General features: G+C 31.5%; 1 protein-coding gene across 2 annotated transcripts; it reads left to right on the top strand.

Annotated features, from left to right (window-relative positions):
* Positions 1-9,814: 9,814 nt before the first annotated feature.
* On the top strand, positions 9,815-20,919 carry LOC107808991 (transcription factor bHLH128). 2 transcript variants are annotated; one of them, XM_016633566.2, is made up of 6 exons: positions 9,815-10,402; positions 17,485-17,807; positions 18,446-18,583; positions 19,042-19,107; positions 19,813-19,881; positions 20,617-20,919. In XM_016633566.2, the coding sequence occupies exons 1-6, from the start codon at positions 9,961-9,963 to the stop codon at positions 20,671-20,673; spliced, it is 1,095 nt and encodes a 364-aa protein (XP_016489052.1). In that variant the 5' UTR covers positions 9,815-9,960; the 3' UTR covers positions 20,674-20,919. The 2 variants fall into 2 exon arrangements, with proteins under 2 accessions (XP_016489052.1, XP_016489054.1); XM_016633568.2 differs by having other exon boundaries at positions 9,892-10,402; positions 17,494-17,807.
* The last annotated feature ends 354 nt before the right edge of the window (positions 20,920-21,273 follow it).

The raw sequence follows: 21,273 nt of genomic DNA, 5'->3' as shown, positions 1-21,273 counted from the left end.
AAAAACTTCAAAAAACTATTTTTCAAAATTTTCACTTCAGATCACTCAGAAAAATTAAAAAACAACCCAAAATTATATTCATATCCAAATACAACTCTAATTTTCATCACTTGATTTTTTTACTATTATTATTTTTTACTTTTTTCCGAAATTTTACAATTCTTATGTCCAGATGCCCACTTAATTTATAAAATGACTAGTTGAACATATTAAAAACGAAAAAGGGCCAAATGTGTCCCTGTACTATTAGAAATTAGTTATTAGTACCCTCCGTTATACTTTCCCACATTATTTATCCCTAACGCTATTTATTTTACGGAGAAAGGTCAAAAATGTCCCTAACTTATTAGAAATGGCTCAAAAATACCCTTTGTTAACCTTTTGGTCCACAAATAGTCTCAACGTTTTAATTTGGCTCAAATCTGGTTTCGTCCATTTTTCATCAAATACAACAACTTTAAATATGCAGTTTTAATTAGATATATACTAGTCTCCATTACATCACTTTAGTAGCTACAAATTCGACGAAAATAGATCCTGACAATAGTAGAAAATTTTCATTCTTTGCACTTTGTTCTCTGATGAAGTTGAAAAAAAAAAGAGGAAAAAGATTATAAAGGAGAAAATGGACTTGCAGAACCCTATTTGTTTGAACGAGGATGAAAGAATGGGGTACAAGGTTTTGATAAAAAGAAACGGGTCAGGCATCATGCGGCGGGTTGGGTACTTTTAAACAAACGGGTGGGTTTTAATTTATTATTGGAAAATACACGTGGCATGTTTATAGCGTGCCACATGGCTATTGTAAAGTCTCAGATTTTTCCATGGATGGTCCGTTAAATGAAAGGACAGATTTGAGCCAAATTAAAACGTTGAGGCTATTTGTGGACCAAAAGGTTAACGGATGGTATTTTTGAGTCATTTTCAATACGTTAGGGGCATTTTTGGCTCTTTTCCGTTTATTTTAATATCCTTACCCCATCACTAACGGATCCTTCTAGAGGGAGACTTGTCTAGGGGGCCAAACAGGTGAGGGATCCAACTGGTAAGTGGTTAGGTTGTTTAGGATTAAGACATGTGTCCCTCTAGAAGGGTCCGTTAGTGATGGGGGTAAGGATATTAAAATAGATAACGTTAGGGATAAATAATATGGGAAAGTATAACGGATGATACTAATAACTAATTTTTAATAGTACAGGTACACATTTGGCTTTTTCCGTATTAAAAATACAACCTTCCAATTATAGCAGCCAGATGTTTGAGGGAAAGCAGGAATAGGGCTGCAACTTGTGCATAATTTTTGTACCATAGGTCATGTACCATATGCATGCATCTAGCTGTATGTTGAATTGATGTGAAAGTTAAAATAAATAATTATTATGAAGAGGGAAAATAGGAAGAAAGGTGCAACTTGTGCAATTTAGAACCCTAGTTTTGTACAATCTAGCTAGCTAGCCATTGATCCATGTGAGAGTCAGAAATTTTTGATAACAGTCAGATACTCGAGGAGAAACAAGAATAACGGTACAATTAAAAGGATTTGAATAGTAAAATTATATCTATTCAATGAATTAAAGCGATTGTGAGTTCGACAAGAGGGTTGCTCTGATGGTAAGCAACGTCTGTTTCCAACCAAGAAGTTGTGAGTTCGAGTCTCCCCAAGAGCAAAGTGGGAAGTTTTTGGAGGGAAGGATGCCGGGGGTCTATTTGGAAACAGCCTCTTTACCCTAGGGTAGGGGTAAGGTCTGCGATTTTGCCGATACACATAAAACACTGAACATGATACATTGAACTACTAGTTTGAGAAGCATTTCAAATGAAATATACTGATTTTTACTCACAAATGTTACTTTAACCCCCCCCCCCCCTCCCCCCTCTCCCAAATAGGATTAAGTAAAAAAAAAAACTATCCTTAATAAATCTAGGTAATACCTTAGACAATTTAGCTATACCAGTAAAACTTATTACTTGTCTAAAAATTATTTTTATAATCAGATTACTTATAAGGTAATTACAAACAAATTTTTATAATAAACATTAATTGATAATCTAATAAAAATGATTAACCACCTATTATAGATTAAATTATACTTATCATGTAAAATAGTTTACACTATCAACTTATAAGTTAAATACTTACAAATTTGACATGTTTATATCTTTTTCTTTTTTTTACTATATATATTTTCTCTCTGTACTCATTTTTATTAGAGTGATCGGGTCAGTTTGGCCCATTTTTGTTAGGTAATTGAGATTTAGAGATTCTTTGACAAGAATACGACGTTATCAAATCTCATGTCTTTGACATCATTTTCATGTCATCTTAAATATCTATTGGGACGTAATGTCAATGCGAGGATATCAATATTTAATACTGATTATAAAAGAAATATTAAATGAAATTAGTCTAGAGAGGAATTGCTAGTTGCCACAAGAGTCTTTCCAACTGTATTATACACGGAGAAATTCAAAAATAGTTAGATATATAAGTAGTCATTCAAAAATAGTCATAGTTTCAAAAGCAATCAAAATTTAGCCAATTTTCATGTAAAGGTAAATTTGAACGAAAACACTGTTCAAAATTCGAAAAATACTCTAGCATAATATACTGGAATTCCAGTATAATATACTGGAACTTATACTGGAGTTCGAACATAAGTATACTGGAACTCCATCAATATACTGAAGTTCCAGTATAATATACCGGTCCAGCATAATATGCTAGAAGTTCATACATAGGTGATGCAATCTCCAGTATATTATGCTGGAACTTTTCGCGTGTCGGAGTTCAGCATATTATATATGCTGGAAGTTCATACGCAAGTGTATCTATCTCCAGTATATTATGCTGGAATTTTTCATGTTGCAGCAAAATAGTAGTTATTTTTCAATGACTTTGCAAACGCTGGCTATTTTTGAATGACCGGTCCTAAAACTGGCTAGCCCATGCTATTTTTACTCCAACAACAATTATAATTGCACGGCGGTTCCAAACAAATTGAAATCAGTTGTATATAATACTTCTTTCTTTTTTACTTTTTTCCGACTATATAATATTTTGATGAAAATAATTTGCAACAAACTTGAGAAGCAACATTGAATACAAAGGAAATGACAGATTATTAGTATTAATTGAGCACTTAAAATGCACAGTTATATCCTAAAATCATAAACTATATATAGTGTTCAATAAGGTAAGCATATGACTTTCTACGTTAGACCAATAAACATTTTTCAGAAGAAAAAAATGTTCATACTAGGAAGTAGGAAATGTCAATGCCTATTAAGAATATTTGACAATATTGTCAAAACCAAAATAATACAAGACTACAAGATATATTATGTTCTAGCTCGGATGCATATGAACATGAAAAAGAAAAAAATATGGTTCAATTTATGAAAAAGATAAAACCTATATTTCTAATTTTAATTATTTATTAAAAAGTAATCAAAACTCCAAATAATTATTAGCAGATCGTAAAATTAACAAATGAAACACTACGTGTTCAACCTTAGCAAAGATATAAATGAAAATTAGTTTAGTTCATAGTCTTTATTTTTGGCTCAATAGAATTTAAAGTTTATAGGTTCTAAACTTGCTAACGTACTACTTCAACGGTTATGTATGTTTAGACTTTTCTTTTCGAGTGAAATGAGATTTGTGATATTTTGGTTACTGAAATTCTTGAACTTTTTTCTTTCTTGTTGTTGATTTCCTGTAAATGAGTCTAGTAGGGTTGATATTATATTACTCCATATCAGTTTAAAATGTTATATTGCTCCTTACCCTTTTCCCTTAATCAGAACAATAATAATATACATAGTGTATTCTTATACATAGTGTATTCTTAGACAAGCGGGGGTTGTTCTGATGGTAAGCAACCTCCACTTCCAACCAAGAGGTTGTGAGTTCGAGTCTACCCAAGAGCAAGGTGGGAAGTTCTTGGAGGGAAGGATGCCGAGGGTCTATTTGGAAACAGCCTCTCTACCCCAGGGTAGGGGTAAGGTCTGCGTACACACTACCCTCCCCAGACCCCACTAAGTGGGATTATACTGGGTTGTTGTTGTTGTTGTTGATCTTATAGAATACATCAGAATTTGAAGGTCGTGAGTTCAAAATCCTGATTTGGTGAAAGTATGGAACACTTCATCAAGAACTGAAGCTTTGAATTATGTTGGTGTATTTGGAAATTATAAGAGAAAAAGTTATGATTATGTAGTCATATATTAAAGTAATTCATTGTTTTGTTTGAATCATATGTGGTGTATGATTCTTGAAGCTTTTGAAATGAATAAAAATGTTTGTAGTATTGTAAGATCAACAATAGTTGATCTTTGTTTTCTACTTTCTTAATACATATTCTACATAATACTTAAAGGAATAAAAAGGGAATATTTTTCTTCTTAATCATAATATAAATAATGATTTTTATATTCAAATAATATGTCAAAAACTGCAAAAGATTTATCTGACATTTCTATGTATGCCGCAAACAAGATAGTTAAAGAGCTCAAATTGTTGACATTTGATAAACATCAAATAAATGTCACTAGATTTTTACCGACACTAATTTAAATGTCGTAAAATCAACGACATTGAAATTTCCGACATTTAATTTAAGTATAAAATAAAAATCGATAAATAAATTTACGGCATTTAATTGACTTATGACGACAATAATATAATGTCGCCATATCCCATGTTTCTTGTAGTGGCTAGTGTTGCTACGATGGAAGTACACTTTAACATATGAATTCGGCAAAATTCAGTAGCTTTGACTCAAATTATATATATATATATATATATATATATATATATATATATATATATATTCATTCACTAAATATGTAAAAAATTGAAAACTAGATTGACACTTGAAGTCGCTATCTTGAAATTGAGAATCCATAAAGTTTAATGTTTGGATGCGCCTCTGAATTAGCAGCAAAGTTAGGATTTTTATTACACGGTATGTACTATAAAAAAAACACATAAAAAGCTTAAGAAATTCAATATATAATATATATATGGGTATAACATGATTTTGACCTAGCAATATTGTGTAATTTTCTAGCAAAGGAGTGTCAGTTGACATCCCTTAGTTATATGTGCTCAGCCAATGCTCTGAGTATTGCTATCAGAAACAACCTCTCTATCTTCTCAAGGAGGGATAAAGTACGCATACACGCTATTTTTTTCAGACCTCACTTTTGGGATAACACTAAATTTTTTGTTGTTGTTGTTGTTGTTGTTGTTGTTGTTGTTGTTGTTGTTGTTGTTGTTGTTATTGCCTCAGAGCGTTGCTAGTGCTTAAATTGCTTGGAGTGGGTAAAAGACATATTTGGTGGTTGTATGGGTCAAAAATTATCTCTAATATGCTTAAGTCATGATAACATTAGTAAGGCATACACAGGCCGTCATGCGTCACCGGTATGACTCCAATAGACCTGTCCAAGGTTGTGGTGGTTCAAGAAACAATGAAGGTTGTGGTCGAAGAGTCATCAAAGATCAAGGTCGGATTCGAATATCCTTGACGGAGTTATAACGACTAGTTTTAAGATAGGATATTAAAAAGAATATTCTAGTGGATATTTTCTGCACCTGTACTATTACGGTTTCTAAGAACATGTTCCCTGTAAATAGAAATAGACACAATGATAAGGGACATGAGATATTCATTTGTAAAAAATACATTGACTTTATAGAGAATAACTATTTCATTAAGATTCTTGGCTAGCATTCCCACCGGATATAAGAACAACCTAAGTGTTCAAAGGCTTATCAATCATTCATTATTGTCAGAAAGAATATCCATTAATCTCATCCCTTTTCGGGTGAATCACACGTTTTATTTACTTAAATATTATTTATTGCTATTTATTAATATTTAATACCATATTCCATCTTTTTGGATCGTTGAATATTATTATTATTGCTTATATTCATTGTCATCCAGACAGAATATATTAATTGTTTGGTCTTGACATCAGTAGCTTTATCTCTTGAATATTATTTTTAATTAAGATTAACTTTTCTCTATATAAATCTAATTGTTTAAACCAAAATTTATATTTTTGGTCAAACAGTGATGATTATAGTCCATAGTTTGATGCAGAAGTATGTCAACAAGAAGAAATTCGCGAACAATTTTAAGAGTTAAGTGTTCAATTTCATCTTGATATTGTAGCAGATACATGTGAACAATATTCTAATTATTTAAAGGAAAATACATAAGTACCCCTGATCTATACCCGGATTCCCAACTATATACTTTTTCTTTGCGGTAATCCTATTAACCCCCTAAACTTATTTTAAATGGAATTATTTGTACCCTTAACGCTGACGTGACAGAGTGTGTGTATTTCATTCTCCCAAAGGAGAGTGAGAAGCAAGAAAAAGTGATTTTCAGATTAATTTTTATTCTTTTTTACCATTTATTCTTACTTTTTTTTTTTCCTTTTCCTTTTTCTTTTTCTTTTTTTCTTTTACTTTTTTCGCTTCTTCTCTAATTCCGTAATTCCGGTGGATATTCATTCACCGGCGACTTTGTCTAACCGTTTTTCTTCCATTCTTTCTTTTCACACACAAATTAAACTTTTAAAATGATCTATTCATAAGCAAAGTAAAATACACTCAGATTTGGGGGGAAAAAATTCATCATCGGAAAACCTTCCCACGCCGGAAAAAAATAATGTATTGAAATTTTAACTGAAAAAAGTTTTCTCAGCTTATATTCGTTTTATTTTTTTTGCTCTTCCTCCCGCACATAAATTACACTTTCAAGAAAAGTTTATATATAAACAAAACACACTTAGATTGGGATAAAAATCTATCGTCGGGAAAAAAAAATCGCCGAAAACAATGGTGTTTGTGAAATTTCGATGACCACCATTTTATGCCGCCGGTGACCAAAACAAAAAGAAAGAGAATGAAATAACCAAAAGAATGAGAATAATAACAAATAAGAAAAAAAAGATAAGAAAAAGAAGAAAGAATAAAAAAAGTATTAAAAATATATGTGGGGGCGCGTGTAGCTCACCACTTGCCAAGAGTTTAGTTGTCAGCATCAACGGTGTAAATAATTACATTTAAAATAAGTTTAGGGGGATAATAAAATTCCCGCAAAGAAAAAATATATAGTCGAAAATCCGAATATAAGTCAGAAGGAGTACTTATGCATTTTCCCATTATTTAACGATAAATAAGAAGTTGCTTAAAGACACGTACGTGGAAGATATCTAAGCAATTCAACCTTAACCTCTTCGGTGTCCTTTAGAACAAGGCATAAAAAAAAATTGGAAAAATGATATTGTATATTTGTGTGTGTGTGTCTATATATATAGATATACACAGAGGCAGATCCGGAATTTAAATTTTATGGGTTCAACTTTTCAAGTTTTTAGCATTGAACCCATTACACATAAAATTTTACTCCGCGTCAAAGGTTATAGGTTCAGTTGAACCCAGTGATACTACACTACATCCGTCACTGGACACACACACATTATGTATATTATATACAAAAGTTATACAAATTTTATATACTTTTTCAACTATCAAATATAAATAGTTTTTGGCGCGTGCTAAAAGAAGTCGTGACTTAGAAAGTCAATTATAAACTCTAAACTAAGGTGCCGTTTGGCCAAACAAAAATTTTCCTTTTTTTTTAAATTAATTTTTTCCGAAATCAGTGTTTAGCCATGAAATTTTTAATTTTTACTTGAAGATGAATTTCGGAATTTTTTGAAAATTTGAAAACTCCAAAAGGCTGCTTTCAATATTTTCACTTCAAATCACTCATAAAAATTTAAAAATTCCCAAAATTATATTCATGTCCAAACACAACTCTAACTTTCAAATATCATTTTCACTTGAAAAAAAAATTCACATATTTTTAAAATTGTACAATTCTTATATCCAAACGCCCACCAAGTTTCTCCACACTTGCCCCAGCGCTCACCTCAACCAGCACCTATATTATATATTTATTAATTAAAAAGAGAAATAAAAGAATAAAATAAAAACTTATTCAGTCTCTCTTTGAAAACAATTTATTTATTTTGTTCCAGTTTATGTGAACCTTTTTATTTTTCGATAGTTAGTTTGATTAATCTTTTAAGCAAAGTTGAATTAAATTAACTTAATATTTTAAAAGTAAAATTTAAATATTTAAAAATTATATGAAAAAACGAAAAAACCATAAATTGCTATTCTTGTCGTATCAATATGATGAAAAAAAAGATGTTTTAAAATATTATTCAAAATTTATAAAATTCAAATCTTAAAAAATAAAAAGGTTCACGTAAACTCTAACAAAGAAAATAACATTAAACTTTATGTTTTATCTTAAATTTCGTATCCAATCAATAAGCATATTAAATCTATACTCTATTAAAAGCACGAAGCCCCTTAACGAAATATCGTTCACCTTTTCTACCCTTTAAAAATAAATTTTACATTGGACAAAATTGTAATTTAAGTTATTTTCCTAAAATTTTGGGCATTAATTATTTCCTGTATTTAGGACTTATTATATATATATATATATATATATATATATATATATATATATATATATATATATATATATATATATATATATATATATATATATATATATATATATATATAAGAAGAATGACACTTAGGTTTTTTTTTTGTTGGTAAAAGTGAAAAAAAAATTGATACATCAGAATGCACATTTTTAATTGGACGTCTTTTATCCTTCAATCAAACACTAATCCTATCACATTTGATACAAAACATAAATATATATTTTAATAATAATAATTGTAGATAAGAACATATCATTACCTGTACCAAAATTTCAAGATGTGTAATTATTTGGTTATATGTTATAATTAGCACGTCTCTTCCATTGCCTAAGATAAATTTACAAATAGTTAATGAATCGTAATTAATCCAAACGCCATAATTATTTGCTCAGGTCCTTTATATTGTCTGAAAGTGATCAGGGGCGGCCCGATGAATTTTGTGGCCTAACGTCAAACTTTATGAGGGGCCTTAACTTTTTATTTTTTTAAATTATTTATTTGAAGTCTATTTTTTTTTTAGCTTTTCTCAGATAAAAAGTTAGTAAGAATTTTCTTATAATCAATAACTCCTAATAAGTATTTCTTAATTGACAATATAGCTAATCCATTTAACCTTTCTTGTGACATTGTTATTTTCAGGTAAGATTTTATCAATTTTAATTTTAAAAACTCCTTTCAGCTGAAGCAATGGTAACATGAGTTATGAACATTATTCCATAAGCAATTTAGACATTTGGGAAAGAATTATATTTTTTTATTTGATTAGGTGTATCAATTAAACTTTTATCTTCTAATTGTACTACTCCTTTCGTTCCAATTTATGTGAATCTATTTGATTGGGCACGGAGCTTAAGAAAAAATGAAGATTTTTAAAATTTGTGGTCCTAAACAAGTCAAAAAGGGGCCATTTTTTTTGAACGGACCGAAAAGGCAATAAGTTCACATAAACTAGAACGGAGAGAGTTTTTTTCTTAATACTTTAATTCAGAAAATAAATCTGAACCATTAATACAACAACAACAACGATCTAATATAATCTCATAAGTGAAGTTTGGGGAGGGTAATATGTACACAGACCTTACCCTTACTCCGAAGAACAAAAATGTTGTTTCCAGGAGACCCTCGGCTTATCAAAGCAACTAATTGAGAATAGTACATTAGTACTTTTCTTAATTTTCTATAAAAGGCAAAAGACAAAAACAACAAATTCCCATTGGCTGATCTACTCTCTCTTTCTCATATGACTTTTCCTCAAACAAGTGTATCAGCACATCCCCTCACTTTCCTTTTTTAAAAATTCCCACTTGCTCTACCCCCACCCTCTCCACCCCCACTCCACCCACCCCCTTCTTTCCCTATTAACTTCCCAAGCTCCAAAATCTTAACACATTCTAATTCAAACAAATTATGTATCCTTCCTCAACTTCTTCTTCATCTCAAAATTCAATGAGCCACACCACCACCGCTGGCGGCGGTAGCAACGGCGGTGGAGGGCTGACCCGTTACGGTTCAGCTCCGGGCGCATTTTTAACTACTGCAGTTGAATCCGTCATTGGTGCTAATAATCACGATTTTAACCTCCACGGGTCCCACCATCAACACCTTGGACCTTCGCGATATTATTCGCCAAATATGACGTCATCTAATTCGTTAAATTCAGAATCTACTAGTAAGGCTAAGGAACAATCGAGTTTACAGAGATCAATTGGATTCAATGATTTAACAATTGGCGGCGGCGGTGGTGGATGTGGAGTTTTGCCGGCGGCGAATTCGACGACGCCGTTGGTTCGACATAGTAGCTCACCAGCTAGGTTTCTTAATCAACTTGCTGCTGCTGCTGGTGATACTGGTACGTTTAGCTTACCTTTTTTTGTTTCTTTTTTGAAGTCTGAAATGACGAATTTGTCCTTCGTGTGTTTGATTCCTTTTTGTTTGCCTACCAAAAGTCTTCAGCTTTTGGTGACTTTTTAACCAATTAGAGCAGACTTTGCTTATTGACTAATCACAACGCTACTTTGCATAAATAACAAACTTTGAAATGTAATTTTGCATAAATAACCGGTACCTGCTAGAATGCTATATTCCACGATTACAATCAAATTCTTTTATAATAGTCTCGTTTGTTTTGATATTTTTTAATTATTATAATGAACTGTTGTTATAAAGGATATATATTAGAGTATAATATAAAAATCAGTTTCGAAAACAATTAATGATATTATAGAGATGTGTGACTGTATATGTATTAGATAACTTTTGTTTTCGTTGCAACAACTACCGGCCTTAAACTCTTAACCTAGTGACATAGAAATGACTCTTCCAATCATTATGAACAAGAATGACCGGTCGTATCGAACAACTTTGTGTACTAAATTTAAATAGATGAGAAGAAATTACCTAGTATTTTTTTCCCCTCTTACTTAGGTTTTTAAGTCTTCCCTCTAAACGTTTATTGATGGAAAATAGGGTTTAAGAAAAAAAAATAGTAACGGCTTTCGGCACATACTAATAGTGCTATTAGAAATTGTGTGCTTAAATATACCATGACAATTGTAAGGAAGAGTAAATTAATAAGTTTGAATTATTCTCAATATAGAAATATATTACTTTTATTATGTTTTGAACACATTTAAAAGAAAGAGTGTCATATTAAATGAAATACAGATTATGAATAAAGTTAAGTGGGGAATCATGATGCACAAATAATAGAAACCTTAAGGGGTGTAGGATGTATTTGAAAAAAATAATACAAGCATTAACTCTATACATTACTAATACCTTGTTTGGTAGTACATTTTTCAACCTGTGTATAACTAGTACATTTTTTCAACCTGTGTATAACTAGTACTTCTGTTCCAATTTATGTGAATCTTTTTCCTTTTTGGTTCATTCTAAAAAAGAATGACACCTTTCTAAATTTAATAACAATTTAATTTAAACTTATAATTCTACTCTTAATGAGAAGCTTTTATAACCACACAAATTCTCAGGGCCCCTTTTTGGCTTGTTTAGGACCACAAATTCCAAAAGTCTTTATTTTTTCTTAAACTCCGTGGCCAGTCAAACAAGTTCACATAAATTGAAATGGAGGGAGTACATTTTTCCAACCTGTGTATAACTAATACTTGATATTATCCCTTATGTATAAGTAATGCATAGAAAACCATGACATTAGTAATACCAAGGCTATTAATGCATGTATTAGTATGGTTAAAGACATAATTACACCACACCAAACAGTAGATAAGAAATAATATCTGCATAACTCATGCTTGCATTACTAACACATGCATTACTAATTCAAGTATTACTAATACACCTTATTCCGCACTATTGTTATACACCCTACCAACGCCCCTAAAGGAAATAATGTTGCTATTTTCCTTACATCTTGTGGTGTACTAGTATTGGTTCTTCAGACCTAACTTTGGTATGAAAAGTCAGTAACTATGAATTAATGTTCAAATACGCGAAAGGAAAAAAATCTTAGTTTTATACTAAAACCTTGTCATATCAGTTAAGAAGCTAGTTGTATTGTGAATGATATATAAATCAGATGATGGGTTAATGATATTATTTAAAGGGTAATTAGCAATAGATGAAATGAGAAAGTAAGATTTACTTATGTCACAAACTCACAATCATACGTTAGAAACTGACTAGTTGAGCACTTACACATATATTTAATTACTTAAAAAAGCACACATAAATAAGAGTGGAGTGGGGGAAGATGCTTTTAAAGGAAGTTTAGAGTTATTGAATGAGTTTGTCTCATCTAATTACATATAACAAGTTGCTAATAAAAACCACCAACAAATAAAAAGAGTTACGTATGTGTCAAAAGGAGACACTTAGTACTAAAAAAATTCTTAATTAATACCTCCTTGCAACTTGCAAATTCCTTTTTTTTCCTTCCATATGATTATCACCTTAAGACAAGAGGAGTTGTTCTGATGCTAAGCAACCTCCACTTCCAACCAAGAGGTTGTGAGTTCGAGTTTACCCAAGAGCAAGGTGGGAAGTTCTTGGAGGGAAGGATGCCGAGGGTTTATTTGGAAACAGCCTCTCTACCCAGGATAGGGGTAAGGTCTGCGTACACATTACTCTTCCCAGATTCACTAAGTGGGATTATACTGGGTTGTTGTTGTTGTATATGATTAGCACCTTCAACTTTTGAACTTACGATAACAAGTGTATAGTATCGACGAGGCCCGGTTCTAGACTAAGTGATAGCAGAACCGGTAATGATCCGATATTTAAGTGGAAAAGTACATAAGGCTAGACCAGTTATGTTCAAACTGTGCGCCACTAACTCTCAAATATTAGTCGTTGGACAAGTTGGAGTTGTTTTAAAATATTTACCGTTTTAGAAAAATAAAAAATTCATTAGCTTTCTGTAGATCAACCTTTAGTCTTCCAATTAGTAGAAAATTAGTTAAGTGAGAGACTAATGAGACAAAAAGTAATTTAGATAATACTCTTATGATTAAGATTATTAAATATTTTTCTTAAAGGATCCGCAAAAATCCTAAAAGACGGATAATATAGATTGGATATTTTAAAATTTTCCTGCGAGAGTTGAGAATTAAAATGAAGAAAATTGATATTTGGGTTACTGTATAGATACAAATATACAAGGGGGAGATCTTGGGTCAGTTAGGGTAAACGGAATTGTTTCCTAATTTAGAAGGTAATATAACTTAAGCAGCCGACAAATTATTATTGCTCTTTTTTAATAGAACAAAATTATCCATCAAGGGCAAATTAGGAAATTATTGGAGCTAATTGGTAGGTTTTAATCCTGTCTCAACTCTCAGTGACATGTAAAGGTGGGTTCCACATTTATTGGGAAGGTGAATGCATGTGTGTCTGCTTCCAATCGCCCACAGATTTTTCTAATGAAACCAGTGGTCTAAATTAATTAATTAATTATGCTGGATCCCTCTTTAAGATTAGAATCTTTTAAGCACTAATAATATACTTAGTATAATAGGGTTTTTCTTTTTCAGTTTTATAGTTTATTTCACAGGCGTAGATGCAACTTGTGCAACTTGGTACTCGAATTTATGTACTATCAAATAAAATTATTATTTCCCATTATAAATAGTCAAAAAATCTCTAGGAGAAGACTTTTGTAAAAAAGAGTGGTATTCAGCTTCTGAAATTTGGAATCCCTTAATTCGTGTCTATTTTACCTATCAAATTGAGGTAAAGAGTCAATTTTTGATATTTCTATTATTAAAATCCTTTACGAGAAGCACTAATATATTGCATTTGGATCAAATTTCGGATATATTTAAAAACCCTATAATTTTTCTTGGTATATAATAGGAGTAGTTGTTTTCAACTAATAAAGTCGTTTCCGTGAACGATCTTTTGCCAATAATTAATGTGTATATTTTGACCACGAAATAGGGAAATTTAATTTGTTTCAATTTCTTTTTTAACAATCTTACATCTACTCTAGATTAGGTTTAGATCTACTATTAGACCTTTAAATTATATTAGTCTCTTAGTGAGTTTACAATTTGCTTCCATTATTTTTCTTTCACCTTTTTGTAATTAATACATTAGAGTTTGTGGGGGTGCTTCTTTGAGCACAAGTCTTATTCAATTTATAGTCTGGTTGACCAAGTTTCTAAAACCAGCTTATTTTTAAAAATATTTTTCGGAAAAGTACTTTTGATAAAAAATAATCTATGTTTAACTAATTAATTTGAAAATCACTTTTGATTAGCAATTTGTATTTGACTAAACTTTTAAATATGCTTCTAAGTGTATTTTTTTGAAAAGAGATTTTCAAAAAAGCACTTCTAGAGAGAAGCTATTTTATGCTTCTCAAAAATAAATTCTGTTTTGACTCAAAAAGCATTTTTTTCCCCTTCTAAAAACTTGACAAAAACATTAACTTTGAAAAAAAACTTTTGGCAAAAAAAAAAGAAGCTTTTGACCAAAAGAAAGCTTTGCCAAACATGGTATTAGCTATGTTATAGTTTCTCCTTTTATTTCAACCAAAAAGCCTCTTTATAAATAAATAGAAAGATAAAACTAGTACAACTTGGAAATATACTAGGATTAAATAATTAAGGAACTTTTAGGGAAAAAAATTCATGGTCTTCGTAATTTTAAGCAAATATTGAGCAAGAAGAGATTAAGTGTCCATTTTCACATTATTAATACTCCCCTGTCTCATTTTATCTATCGTGTTTCTCTTTTACACGCCTCTTAAGAAAATAATAAATAGAATTTTTTTTCAGTATTTTACCCTTATTAATGTTTTAAAATATAATTTTTTTTTATTTATTACTTACTTATAATTAAGGTATTTTTAGTCCTCAAGAACAATTAATATTAATGGTAGAATAGGAAAAATAATAATTAATTTACTTTTGAACTTTTAAAATAACAAATAATTTGAGATAATTATTTGTAGAAACCATAATATGAGACAGAAAATAATTAATTTAGTAGACGAAGTTTACAGTTGGGCCCCATGAATTACCCAATGAGCAATAGATAATATCATTGTCTTGTTTCGTTAATCATAATCTTAGTAAGAAGCTCCTTAATCCTTATTGGAGGAAGTGAGCATTTTCTTTGTTTTAAGGGGTCCAAACTTTCAGATAGCAAGTTGACATTACAAAATTATTAAAGTCCCCAACTAGCCAATAAAATAATACTAAGAAAAAGTTCATGTCCCTTTATTTAATTGATGGTTATTGTGCCTAGATTCATTGAATCCATTTTCTTTTTTTGCTTATTTTGAGGTCAAGATGCATTCACCAAACAGCTCCTAAAATTCCATGACTGGTCAGTTATCACGTGCATGGGTATTACTTGACCCGTGATTCCCACTTGCTCCTTGTTATTCATTATTATTATTATTTAATTTGTTTATAACTTAGCCGCCACCTAAAACCAGCCCAATGTTTTTGAGTACTTTACTAGTTTTCAATAATTGATGTTTTTTACCCATCTCCTTTTTCTTTCCCCTCTGAAATATTTTTCATTCTTTCATCCTTATTAGCATGTAATAATAATTTTTTAATAAGATTTAAGTTTATGCATTAGCGATGCATTAAATATTTATATAATTAGGTTATTTATAAATAACTAAAAATAATTTATATGATAAAGATTAAATAGTAACTTGATGAAAATGTAAACTAGTCTGCTATCATAGGTTTAGTTACACAAAAAGTGTAAAAAAAAATTTATGCTGTGATGATAGTAAATCCTTCTCACTAATAGGATTTTCCTTTTTCAACTCAGTCCGATGACACATATATACTGTCATAGTCCCCCCTTTTTATGAAGATGACTTTTTCTTTTGTTTTGAAAATAGACTTGCAGATTAATAAGTAGAATGACGGTTATTTATTGAAAATAACTAGTAGATTTATCCACGCTTCGCGCGATCATAAAAAAATATAAATAATGATTTGCCAATATTCGGATAGTAAAAATATTTTAGTCTCACATCCGAAAAGATTAGATTTATCCATTTTATTTGTTACTCTTAATTGAACTTCTTCCAAACATGTAGAAGATACCAAACTAAATATACAATGCAAGGAAAAGACATATGAAAAAACAAAAACAGAAAACCAAATTTAAATAAGAGAATTACATTCCTTTTGTAGCTTTTGTCAATAATAGTAATGACGTTTGAAGATTTGCAAATAGTTACTTGGCTGGCTGTTCATTAGAGAAAGAAAAGAAAAGTTACTTGGCTGGCCATATTAAAACTATCCAAGAAACAAACTTTATACTGAAAAACATATTAAAGAATATGAAAAGTTAATACACATTATTCAGGTTAATTACAGAATAGAAACAAACAGTTGAGAAAATGACGGAAGTATATTTTCTCAAAAAATTCACCCGAAGATGTCAAGACATACTCAACTACATTGGATAAAGGCCAAGAATGGACATGTATGGACGGAGAAAAACCCCAGAAGACCAAAAAAATAAGATTTGCATAGCTTATTATCTTCTAACTCAAAATATGGACGAACCAACAAAAGTCCCAAGATTTTGACTTTTAAATCGAGATCAATAGAGATTTGCATAGCTTATTATGTTCTAATTCAAAATATGGACGAACCAACAAAAGTCCCAAGATTTTAACTTTTAAATCGAGATCAATAGCTCCCGTTCCAACGGTTTTGCCTTTACCGGCCCGAACTTGAGCTTTTTCCCGGCCTTTTTCCCTGTGATTTCCTTGTTTGATACTTTAATCCAGTCATGGGAACATAAGTACGAATATAAGAGAGCTATCATAGGTTAAGTTACACAAAAAGTGCAAAAAAAATTTATGCTGTGAGGATAGTAAATCCATAGGATTTTCCTTTTTCAACTCAGTCCGATTACATATATACTGTCATAGTCCCTCCTTTTTATGAAGATGACTTTTTACTTTGTTTTGAAAATAGACTTGCAGATTAATAAGTAGAATGACAGTTATTTATTGAAAATAATTGTTAGCATGAACATGCCAAATGAGGGTGAACGTTAAAAATAAAAAAATGAGGTTAAACTCTTGTGACATAGACCACCTTTTACAAAAAAAAAAACATATATCTTGTGACATAGACCACGTTGGCTAAGGTTTATGTAGTCCCATAGGTGTTTGGATTTTAGTAACAAGACAAGATTGCTGTGAAAATTTGAAATTGGATTAATTTGAGCTCCAAACGGGCAAAATACTCGAGATTGGACTTATAAGGTTATGATGTTATATGCTATTTAGTATGTAAAATAGGTTTAGTACATTAATCATTCTTGTAACCTTTTTCATGATCCAAGAACATGGACTTACTTTCTGTTTTTTGCATGATGGTGTGATTTGAACCTACAACCTCTTACGTGCTCTGCTATCATATTGAATGATGTCCGTAATATATTTCAAGTTTGACATGATGTTAGGCTTTTCAGTATCAATGGGGAGAGGAAGCTATAACTCTAAAGGCGTCGCAGACAGTAGCCGGGGTATAACAAGGCTGAACTCTCAGCTCAGCTTCACTAGGCAGGAAGTTCTCTCTCAAATAGCAGAGGAAAATGAGGATGTTGAAGGGACCAGTACAGAGAATGGCCACAGAAAGTCAACACATTCTTATGCCACTGCAAGTAGTTTCGCAATGGGTTCATGGGAAGATAACAATTCTATAATGTTCTCTGTCACACCGAGTAAACGAGCCAAGCACATTAGCAATGACATTGTCAATGGGCTCGATGATGGGGAAACTCAGGTAATATAACTGGAACTTTGTCAAAGTTTTTTTTTTTTTTTTTGGGAGAAGTTGCAATTTAGTAGATGGTGTTTAAGGGTCGCGTTTTCTTTATCCTGATTTTTTGAGTTGTGCATGTGATACGCCTAATGTTAACAGTAGTTATGTGAAAAAGTGAGATCTCATTTTAATGATGTTAACTTTCTCAATGAAAAAATATCATCTGCTTTGATTTAGTGTCCTTAGAACTGTTTTAAAATCTCAATTTTTTTCCTTAACACACTATTATTTGAATTTTTCAAAAAGTTGATGATTTGGTTCTTCTCTTGGTATTCTTCTATCCCTAATTTCCCTACCTTTCTTCTTTCATCCAGCTAATTTAAACTTGATAATCACTATAAGAAAGCACATAAACCTTCAATGTCTGTGTTTTGAACATGTCAACAGCAATATATATACTTCCTTTCCATTTTTCCCCTTGATAATGTTATATATATTTGGTTTCTTTCCTGAGAAGAGAGTAAAATAAAACAGATAACATACTCCAACTTGGCATACTCAATCATGTTACTCTTGTTCAATTCTCACAAACAGTGATGCAAAACTGCATTTTATTACCTTGTTGAAGGATGAACTCACATTTTTTTATCCATTTTCAGTTTCAGTTTGGCTTGTCTCAGACAGCACTAGAAATGTCGTCAATGGATAGATTGCTGCACATCCCTGAGGATTCTGTTCCTTGCAAAATTCGTGCCAAGCGTGGTTGTGCTACTCATCCTCGCAGCATTGCAGAAAGGGTGAACTTCAATTTCTTAGTTATTCCTTGACCTTGTCCTTTCAAAAGAAAACAAAAAGGAAAAAGGAAAGAAGTTAATTGAATTGTATCAGTGAACTTCAAAAGATGGTCAATGAACTATATGTTTCTAAAAAACACTTGTATTATTTGATAACTTCTAAGACTCTGATGTAAGATTAAGTGGTACAAAATAAATTGTCTTTTTGGTCAACAAAATTAGCTTTATTCGCATATATACAACCACATGGTTTGAAGGAAAAGGAAATAATCAGCTGAAGACCATAAGACGAACTGATTCTAAATGGCAAATTTACTGTTCTGTAACAATAGATGTCGATATCCACTTGTAGTAGATGCGGCATTTGAAATGCTTTTCTCAAAATTTGGTTGATCGCAGCTATGTTTGTGCACTAATGTATATGTGATAGTGAGCATTCTGTTCTTTCTTATCTTGTGCAGGAGAGAAGAACCAGAATAAGTGGGAAGCTAAAGAAGTTACAAGATCTTGTTCCAAACATGGACAAGGTACAGTTTGTGTTTTTGGATCTATTAGTATTTGCTCATTCTTTTCATGTTAACTTCTTCGGGAAAGAAAAGTGTCACGAGAAATGTCTTTATGGTGTTGGAGGGGGAGGGAGTGTCATTAAGTTTTAAGCCGAACTTGCAGTATAACTCTGCGATTATAAAGCATGTATAACTATTTATGAAGTGCTTCATATACTATAACTCTGTAATCATGTTTGCTTAGAACAAAGAAAATTAGCAAAGTGGAACTGGTAAATGGTGATTCCAAGAGTCTTATTTAATTGGATATGGTACGATGTAATGGAGATCTTGATCCAGTGCTTCACAGAATCACCTAACGATGTTGGGTTCGTCACATGAACTGGACGGTCTATAAAGCCTAACAAGCGAGCTATGCTTCCTTGAAATTTTCCAAAACTGTCATCACCTATGGTTGACTAAGAAAAAGAGTTGGAAACAAGAGACCTGGTTCTTTTTCCAGTTTCGGATTCCAGAAATTCTTAGTTACTGGGATTGCTAATATGCTGTTCAACTATTTGTTTTTTAAATATGTGCAGATTTTATATGAGAAAACTAGGAAGCTATCTTTCATTTGTCTTGATTTTATGCTTGTTTTTCTTGTTCCTCTTCACAGTAGTTTCTCAGTTGACATTTCTCGAAACATGCTTGAGCTGCAAATTTCATCTTGTTATTCTTTTTTTGCAGCAAACGAGCTACGCTGACATGCTGGATCTAGCAGTGCAGCACATTCGAACCCTTCAAGATCAGGTTCAGGTGGGTAAATAAATTGATCTACTTTTCTTCTTTGCAGCTTTACTTATCTATCCAGTTACATGCACCTAGAAATGAGTATTTACTTAGTTCAAGTATGGCTAGGTATGTATGAAAATACTATATCCTATGTTGCTCGCACTCTTCAAAAATACAGTCCGGTGTGTATCGGATCCTCCAAAATCGATACGGGTATGAAAACATTTTTAGAGGATCCAAGCAACATATTCCCACCCGGTGTTTGCATCGAACCAAATAATTTGACCTTAAGAATCATAAATTAAAGTGAAAATAGTTTAAAATTTTGGCGGGATGGAGGAGGTCTAATATATTTTGCGAAAAATTAGTGATGACAGCAAAAAAGATAAATTTACAAAATTAACTAGCCCCGGCTTTATAGCTGTCACTGGGAACTTCTCTCCTCGTCTCTCCTGTTAATCTTCTTTAGTTTGCACGAGCTTCTGTAAGCGCTGAAACAGACTCCAATTACATGTATTAAACATCGTCCGTGGCACTCTGTCTATTGGAAACAACCTCTCTACCTCCACAAGGTAGGGATAAGGTCTGCGTATATACTATGTGGGATTATACTTGGTATGTTGTTGTTGTATACGTCCGTGGCACTCTCTTACCTCGTTCACATTGTGAGTCTATGTCTTCATCTCGGATTCATAGATTCCATTTTCCTCCTACAAGTAGTAGATATTATTTATTCATATTGTTCTTATTCTTGTGCAGAATCTCAACATTGAACTTGAAAACTGCAAATGTGGATGTAAGAAATCGAGTCAATAACAGTGCATACAAAATGGGAGGAACCATTAGCTGAAGATTGACCTAAAGGCTTTTTGTCACCATTATTGCCTCTGTAGAAGAATTCAAAATCTGTACATATGGAAGCAAATTTCCAACTAGCTTTTTTAAAGCTAAAAGTGAATTCTCTTGGTCGTTTTTTCCTTTTCAGTTGGACCACGTATATGATTTTGGATAATTTCTAGTTTTTTTCCCTTAACATTTAATTTGTAATTCAGTTTTGGGTTCATTTTGCTTTCTAGATTCTTTTCTTGAGTATCATAAGGCTAATTCATGCTGATGGACTATCGCTTCTCTATTTCATTCACAATTTAAAGAGAAAAATTGATCCTACAACAAACTGTGTTTTATTTGCTGACTTATTTTTGTTATTGATCTCTTATGAAAATGGTCATAAAACTAAAATTATATTTGTAATGGACCATAAAACCGATTCCCCTTCTTCCCCATGTATGGCATAAACTCTTTCATTTAGATTCTTTTACAAATTTATTTTAAAAATATAAAATTAAATGTAATCAGATGGAAGAAAACAAAGAAAAATTTATTTCTTGATGATCAATACTTTTACTACTAAAAAGC

Source organism: Nicotiana tabacum, chromosome 7, assembly GCF_000715075.1.
Source record: "Nicotiana tabacum cultivar K326 chromosome 7, ASM71507v2, whole genome shotgun sequence".
NCBI lineage: Eukaryota > Viridiplantae > Streptophyta > Magnoliopsida > Solanales > Solanaceae > Nicotiana > Nicotiana tabacum.
The sequence above is the reverse complement of the archived record's forward strand: the minus strand, read 5'-3'. Positions and strand labels throughout refer to the sequence as shown.

Bases quoted from the DNA above. Each gene is read 5' to 3' on its own strand.
- LOC107808991 (XM_016633566.2), top strand. From the start codon at position 9,961: ATGTATCCTTCCTCAACTTCTTCTTCATCTCAAAATTCAATGAGCCAC. The intron at 17,808-18,445 runs GTAATATAACTG...ATCCATTTTCAG, and splicing joins TCGATGATGGGGAAACTCAG to TTTCAGTTTGGCTTGTCTCA. The intron at 19,882-20,616 runs GTGGGTAAATAA...ATTCTTGTGCAG, and splicing joins CCCTTCAAGATCAGGTTCAG to AATCTCAACATTGAACTTGA.